General features: G+C 39.5%; 1 protein-coding gene across 1 annotated transcript; it reads right to left on the reverse strand.

Moving 5' to 3' along the window:
• Positions 1–7,138: 7,138 nt before the first annotated feature.
• On the reverse strand, positions 7,139–7,930 carry LOC110697920 (putative nuclease HARBI1). Its single transcript, XM_021875322.1, has one exon. It carries the CDS (start codon positions 7,928–7,930, stop codon positions 7,139–7,141), a length of 792 nt encoding a protein of 263 aa, XP_021731014.1.
• Positions 7,931–8,268: the final 338 nt, after the last annotated feature.

Genomic DNA, 8,268 nt, shown 5'->3' on the forward strand with positions numbered 1-8,268 from the left:
CGGTCGGAGGGAAGGAACCCTATACAGCAGCTACTACACCAGGCACAATCACGTGGTTACCTATTCTGGTTTGATTCTGATGAAGATACAGCGGAGGTGACTCATCTTTTCCTTGTGCATCCTGATTGTGCTGATATGATCAAGTCTTGGCCATTTGTGATTTTGATCGACTCAACGTACAAGACAAACAAGTACAAGTTCCCACTGGTTGAGATCATGGGGATGACTCCAACGAACCAGAACTTTCTGATTGGTCATGCAATCATCAACGATGAGACGGCTCCAAGTTATTATTGGGTCTTGGAGAAGCTGAGAAACTACATCGGGCCTAATGTTCATCCAGCATCCATCGTTAGTGACTGTGAGGGAGGTCTCTTTGCCCCCATTAGGGAGTTGTTTCCAGAGTCGAAGCACTTGTTGTGCGCATGGCACATCAACAACTGCGTGAAAGTGAAAGCCTACAACCTTTTCAAAAGAATTTGGAAATGGCAGAGAGATTGGTGAATGGTAAGTGGCGGAAGATCCTACAAGAGGCAGTGTACGAGCGAGAATTGGCTAACTTCAGGGATTCGTACCAGTGGTGTCCGGCACTGGTGGACTATGTGATGCAGCAATGGGTCCCTCACAGGGAAAAGTTTGTCAAATATTGGACAAACCAAGTACTTCATTTCGGGAACACTACAACATAGAATTTCATGATCAAATAAAATATTATAACCTTCTATATATTTAAAACCCTAATTTCTATTCTTCAAAATTTCCATAAATTATACAACCCTAAATTGCTATAAACTCATCACCTAAACACCTATAAATACCCCCTCATACCTCTCATATTCTTCACACCAAAAACTCAATTCCCTTCTTTTCTTTTACTCTTCTTTTCCCTCAAACTTTTCCTATTTTTCTTTTCCTCTTTTCTAAAAGAAAATCTGCCCGTATATCTTTGGAGCCAATTTTCGGGCACTTTTGGTCAGTTTTTGGATTTTTCTATTTCACAGAAAATTATTTATCTCGAAAAATCCTTGAGTTTAGGCTCATGAATCACCCAATTCAGAGTTCTATCAAAGGAGTTATGACCTCTGCAAGTTCTGTCTATCCTTTCCAACGCAAATTCAATTTCCTTTAATCCTATTCCTTTATTTTCTTCATGGTTAGTTTCTAAAATATAATTACCTATTTCACAGTTATAATTTTATATTAAAGTATTATTTTTAAAAGAGTTTTATAGTCTATGCACATTAGATTTAGGTTTATGTCTAAAGATGTTGTGATAACCGTATGGTTATGTTAATTGCAAGGTGTATTCGTGATTGAACTTTGAAAGTGCGAAGTGTTGATTGATATTCGGAATTAAGGTACGTTATGTGGTTTGATACCTTTGAAAGTTGTCCATGAAATTGTATCTTATTATGTTCCTTATAAAATTATGCTTCATGATGGTTTGAATTAATGATTTTTGGTTAATCATATAGACTTTGAATTATGATTAAAATTATTAAAAAGGATTGGATTAAAATTAATTTACAGGTTTCTTAATATTCAAGAATGATGGATTTTTTTTTAAAAGGTGCTTTTAAGTAAATCAATCGATATGGTTATGAATCCCACTTAGGAAATGGATTAGAGAAGACTATGGACTTTGCATGACCTAGTCTTTCCTCAAGATTGGCCTTTGTTCATAAAGTAAACCCCTTGTGGGGTGTGCACACTTAGTGAGGAAATGGTTTTGGAACGTTATCGATTGGGTTTTTAAACTTGTCTTGAAAGCATTGAATTGGAAAAGCTCTTACATGAGTATGGCATTGGAATTCTTTGAATTAAACTTAAATGATTTAAATTATATTTTACTTATCTTACACATAATCTACTTAGCATAATTTGCTAATACGTACTTTTGTTTTGGCTTTGCCCTGTTTACCATTTATGGTAAGCAGGTGAACTTTTCAGGTGGAAGTTAATTGATGCATACGGGAGTCCACGGGAATTTCACCTAGCTTAGGAAAAGTTTGACTTTGTTTTGTGTCAAAAATTATGAACAAGTTTATTTAAAGTTTTATTAATAAGAATAAAGAATTTTCCGTTGCAAAAGTATTTTTGTTTTAAAGTATAAGCTTTGTGTTATTACGCGGCGGTAATACACCCAAGTCTATCTCTACGGTATTTATACGTATTCTTCTACATTTTCTGTAGAGGGAGATTTGGGGGTGTTACATCCACGATCTCACGATACTGAATGAGTCCTGTGTACAGGGTCCTGGGTACCCTAATACTAGGGTTCGGGCCGAAAGGCATCCAGTTCACCTACACATAATTTTAAAATTTAGTAACATGAATATAATAAATGCATATAATAAATTGTAGAAATAATTTATAAACTTTACCTCTAAGGGGGACATCCTGTCAAGCAATAACCGTATCAATCGGAGGCGGTCAATGGACTTCTTCTCCGAGCGTTGACTCCACGCACAAGCACGCGGCGTCCCCTCATCAATAGGAACCGGGTCACGATGTCGTTGCAATGCAAGAAAGTTCTCGTATATCCAGGTCTGCAATAAAGTCAGACACCCAGTGATACCTGTCGCGTCAGCCCGACTCGCAAATCCTAGTTGGCGATACAAATACGCCAACGTAGCCGATCCCCAAGAAAACTGGCCTACACTGTCGGGGTCACACGCCTCAACTATGTCGCGTGGGCTGAGCTTGTTTTCGCCGCTCTTATCCGGAAAAAAGGTACATCCGAGGAGTAAAAAAACATAAGCAGTCAGTTGTGCGTCGTGCGTCCTACGTGCACTGGGGTACAAACACCGCTGCAACACGGATGCAATCTTCACACCGTCGTATTCCCAAAGACCAAGCGTCTCGGTGTACAGTGCAGCCCTGTCCACCGCCAACAACTCCGCCAGCAAATTTGTCTGATCCGCATCAGTCACAGCACAAAGTCGTTTACCCTCAACACGAATCCCCAGAATGGCCTCGACGTCATGTAACATGATCGTCATCTCACTGAACGGAAGGTGGAAAGAGTTTGTATCTGGCTGCCATCGCTCAACGAAAGCCGTGATCAGCGTAGTGTCAATCTTATCGTGCATGGTGGCAGGAACGTGATTCACCCCAGTGCCCTCCAATCGCTCAAACATCTCGCTCTCCACCGGCCAAGCCTCAGCCCATGTACGCAATAAGCTACAAGTCTTTTCCCGGGTATGACATTTCAACAAGCCCGTAACTGAAGGCCTCTCCTGGTCCTCCCAAATACGGGTAGCTATGTGTCCTAGAAAGCTAGGAATCACACTCCCGTCTACAGGCCCACCGGGCACCTCACTCTTAACAACCCAAGAATCATTAACGGCCCTCGACCGTTTCCTGCTTGCCCCAGACACAGTGGACGCAGATGATGTGCCAGATCTACTAACAAACCTACCACCCCTACCCTTACCCACCTCTACCATATGTGTCTCGTACATGTCATCAACCCTCTGACTGAATGGACCGTAATCATCATACGGTCCACTCCCATCGTCCACATCCTCATCCTCATATGCATCCTCCTCCTGCTCTTCCTCCTACTCCTCCTGGTCACCTTCCTCAACATTATCATCGTCATCGTCATCCTCATCCCGACGGTGGATCCGTTCTCTACGAGCCGAGGCCAAAATACCACGGGATCTAACATGTCTATGCCCCAACCTCTCCACTGAATAGCTTCTACTAAGAAGGTCTAGATTCTTTCCCGCACCATGACGGCCTAGTGAATTCTACAAAAAATTTAAAAATATATAAACATACAAAAGTTTTTTAGAAAAATAGATAACTACCTACACATACAAAATACCAACACTTACAACATATCGTCATGTTTATAAACATAAAATTAATAAAGATTATAAAAAATCAAACACATAATAAATAAATAAGACACAAAACAAAAATATTTAAAGGGGATACAAAATTTCTGATTTTCAAAAAAAAAAAATTATTTCAAAAAATTAAACAAAAAAAAATATATTACACATACACAAATACACACATAATACCCTAATGTATTACACATTTTATAAAAAAAAAAAACAATCACACATTAACACAAAGAATTTCCACATACTACATAAATTAACACATAAAAAAATTTACACATCAAACATAAAAAAATTAAACATTAACACAAAAAATAAATCTGATTTTATAAAAAATATATATATTGGATTTATAAAAAATAACACATAAAATTAATAAATATTTTTAAAAAAATCAAACACATTAAAAAAAAATTAGACATAAAACAAAATTATTTAAAATTAACACAAAATTTCTGATTTTCCAAAAACAAAATTTACAAAAAACAAAAAAAAAATTAAAAAAAAAATATACGGCAGGTGGGGCGCCTGGCTAGGACGCCCACCCACTGGCGGTGGCGCCAGATCCGGCAGCCATAGCCAGTGGGCAGGCGCCTGAACTGGACGCCCACCCATAGGCAGAGGCGCCAGCTGTGGCAGCCAAAGCCTATGGCCTGGCATCTGGTTTGGACGCCTCTCCGGTGGCTGGGCTTCCAAGCCAGACGCCACGCCACCGGCTTTGGCTGCCGGAGCTGGCGCCCCACCTTCGCCCCTTATTTTTTTTTTAAAAAAATTATTTAAATAATTACCTTGCCACCAGGTCGCCGCCTTTCCTCCGCCGCCGTTGCCACCACCTCTTTCCCTTGCCGCCTCGACATTGTCGTAAATAATTTTTTTAGAGAGGTAGATTTTCTGATTTTTTTAGAGAGATGTAGAGAGCGTTTTTTTTAAAAAACGAAAAGGGCAATAAAGCCACTTCAATACAAATTTGTGGGCTTTATGTGGAGATTTGCGGGCGATGTTTAGCAATTCACTAAACAAACAAGCCTAAGGTCAAATAGTATTTGTAAACCGTAATTGACTACATTAATGCACATGCACCTACAAAGTAGTAGTATTCGTAAACCATAATTGCTTAATTGAAATATAGAATGAACTTGCACCTAAAAAGTAGTAGTATTCGTAAATCGTAATTACTAAATTTAAGTAAAGAATACATATGCATCCCAAAAGTAGTGGCATTCATAAATTTTTATAGGTTTTTTTGAGACATATAAATTGTAATATATTTGATAATAGAGAATTTTATTGAAAATATTTGAATAAGCTTAAATAGGAAGATAACTCATAGAATTAGGGAAACAAAAAAAAAAAAAAAAAAAAAGATATGACATAATCCTAGATTGCTAGTTAATTTCGGGTCAATAACAAGTCGGGTTGATTTCGGGTCGGGTTAATGACAGATCGAGTTGAATTTCGGGTCGGGTTAGTAATAGGTCGGGTTAAATTCGGGTTGGGTTAGGAATAGGTCGGGTTGAATTCAGGTCGGGTTAAATTCGGGTTTTGACGGGTTAAACGGGTTTGGGTCAATTTCGGTTCAGGTCGGGTTCGGTTCAAGTCAATATTTTACGGGTTATATTCGGGTCGGGTCATCTCCAGGTCAGTTCATCTTCGGGTTCGGGTCTCAAATACTCGAGTTAACTCGGTCTAGGGTTGGTTTTCAGGTCAGTTCATGTTCGGGTCTCAAATACTCGGGTTAACTCGGGTCTAGGGTTGGTTTCAGGTCAGTTCATGTTCGGGTCTCAAATACTCGGGTTAACTCGGGTCTAGGGTTGGTTTCAAGTCGGGTCATATCGGGTTCGGGTCATCATTTTTACGGGTTTAGACGGGTCGGTTAATAATCGGGTTTGGGTTGGTATTTCATGTCGGGTCAGCTTTTGACAGCTCTAACCCTAACCCTACCAAAACCCGCCGGCAGCCACCCTAAAACCCCGAAAACAGTCAGCCACGAACTTCCTAATACCAAAAACCACCCCGCCGATCTAAAGTCACCCCCGAAATCACCACCTAAACCAAATCCCACCCCCGAAACCACCATAACCACCACCTTAAAAAACGCCGAAAACCGCCTGAAATCGCCAAAAACAGTCGAAAACCTCTTCAAACCCTCTAATCGTCCCCTCGTTTTTTCTAGAGCTCTTGCTATTCCCGCTGCCCGTGTTTTATTGGGTTCAAATCGGGTTAATTTGGGTAATTTCGTTGGGGTTTTTGATGGTTTTGGGGGCGATTTTGGTGGTGGGCTGGGGTGTCGGGATGGATCTCGCTGTTGGGGGAGGTTTTGGCGGGGGCGTGTGGCCTGGTTGTCGGCGGGGCAAGGGGAGTGGAGGGCGGCTGCTGGCAGAAGGCTAAGGTAGGGGCTGGCTGGGTTTTTTTTTTTAAAAAAAAAAATTTACAAAAAAAAAATTAGTTTTTTTAATTTTTTTGACCAATTATTTAGTGACACGTGTCACTCAGATTAAAAAAAAAAAAAGAGTTTACCCAATGTACAGGTTATCGGTCATAAGGGACCAATAAAAGAAGATCCTCTATAAAGGTGGGATTATTAAATAATTATCTAAAGGTAAGTTTTGTTTAGTAAAAATAAATTTAGTAAAATTCAGTTTAATCAGTAAAATTCAGTTTTAATCAGTAAAAATAATTTCAATGCACTAGAAATAATTTCATTTCAGCAAAATTAAGGTGAAGTAAACGGGGCCTTATTTATTAAACATTTCATATCATGTTAATCTGTTTAATTAAACGAGTTGTACACCCTTAGAGCATCATTATTGGTGAACACAAAAAAATGGTTCATGGGTCACTATCACCATTTCTCTCTCATCCACATCAACCCAACAAACTATTTACAATATTCACTCTTAACAATGAACACTAAACAATGGTTCATCATCAATACTCCCTACCCCACCTTATTTTATTTTTGTAAATATAATCTATTTAATTCATAATTATAATTTATTAACTCGATGTCAATGTAATTAATTGACGTATTTAATTTTTTAATCGTGATTGCTAATTAAGAAATTATCGCGTTTTTTTATTAGCTTTTTTAAAAACTAATTCTTGTGATCAATATTTTTAAACAACAACGCAGCTAATTTTAATTAACATAATTAAAAAAAAAGAGGTACAAATCGTGATTACAGTACTACAACTATAATCAAGTACATTTTTTTTTAAAAAAAAAAAGAACTACTACACATCGTTTTGTAAGATGTCCTTAGGGATAACCATTTGTTGTAAACCTAATTGCGTAAGTTCTCGTTGTTACCAAATTTATTCCATATATGTGCGACCAAGTCGTTTTTTAGCTGCAAATGAGTCTGTTGATCCTCAATCTCTGTTCTACGAGTCAAGTATAAGCCGATATCCACAATACGATCAGTACGATACTCGGTAGTGTCCTCATTAGCGTTGCCTCCAGCATTCATAAACTCATTGGTATTAACGTTATTTTGATACGTCTCTCGTTCATCTTCAACGATCATATTATGTATTATGATGCAGGCGAGCATGATATCGTGGAGTATGTCGGTATCCCACGCCAAAGACGGCTTTTTAATAATGGCAAAACGAGCTTGAAGGACCCCAAATGCGCGTTCAACGTCTTTCCTTGCAACTTCCTGGTGTTTTGAGAATAAACGATCCTTACGAGCTTGTGGACTCGTAATGGATTTCACAAAAGTAGCCCATCTAGGGTAGATTCCATCAGTAAGATAATACCCATTCGTATAATGATGACCATTGACTACGAAGTTCACAGCAGGTGTTCGACCCTCTAAGACGTCTTCGAACACAGGGGATCGATGAAGCACATTAATATCGTTGCAGCTACCTGGCATCCCAAAGAACGAATGCCATATCCATAGATCTCTGTCCGCAACTGCCTCCAGTACGAGAATTGCAACTCCTACTCTTCCTTGATACTGCCCCTTCCATGCGTGTGGACAGTTCTTCCACTCCCAGTGCATACAATCAATGCTGCCTATCATGCCAGGAAATCCACGTTCTTCCCCAATACGTAGCAATATTTCCATATCTGCGATGTTTGGACGGCGTAGGTACTAATCACCGAACTGGTTGATGACACCTTCTGTAAACTTTTGGAGTGCCAATCGTGAAGTAGCCTCACTTATACGGACATACTCATCACAAGCGTCTGAAGCACACCCGTAAGCTAGTTGTCTAACGGCCGCAGTGCACTTTTGAAGTGGAGACAACCCAAGACGACCTGCCGCATCTCGCCTTTGTTGAAACCAAGGGTCATGTTGGGTCACTGCGTTGAGAAGGCGCTCAAACACATGTTTACGCATTCGAAACCGGCGTCGGAACAAGGAACTTGGATAAACTGGGACTTCCGCGAAATAGTCATTGT

The sequence above is a fragment of the Chenopodium quinoa genome, unplaced genomic scaffold (assembly GCF_001683475.1).
Source record: "Chenopodium quinoa cultivar QQ74 unplaced genomic scaffold, ASM168347v1, whole genome shotgun sequence".
Lineage (NCBI taxonomy): Eukaryota > Viridiplantae > Streptophyta > Magnoliopsida > Caryophyllales > Amaranthaceae > Chenopodium > Chenopodium quinoa.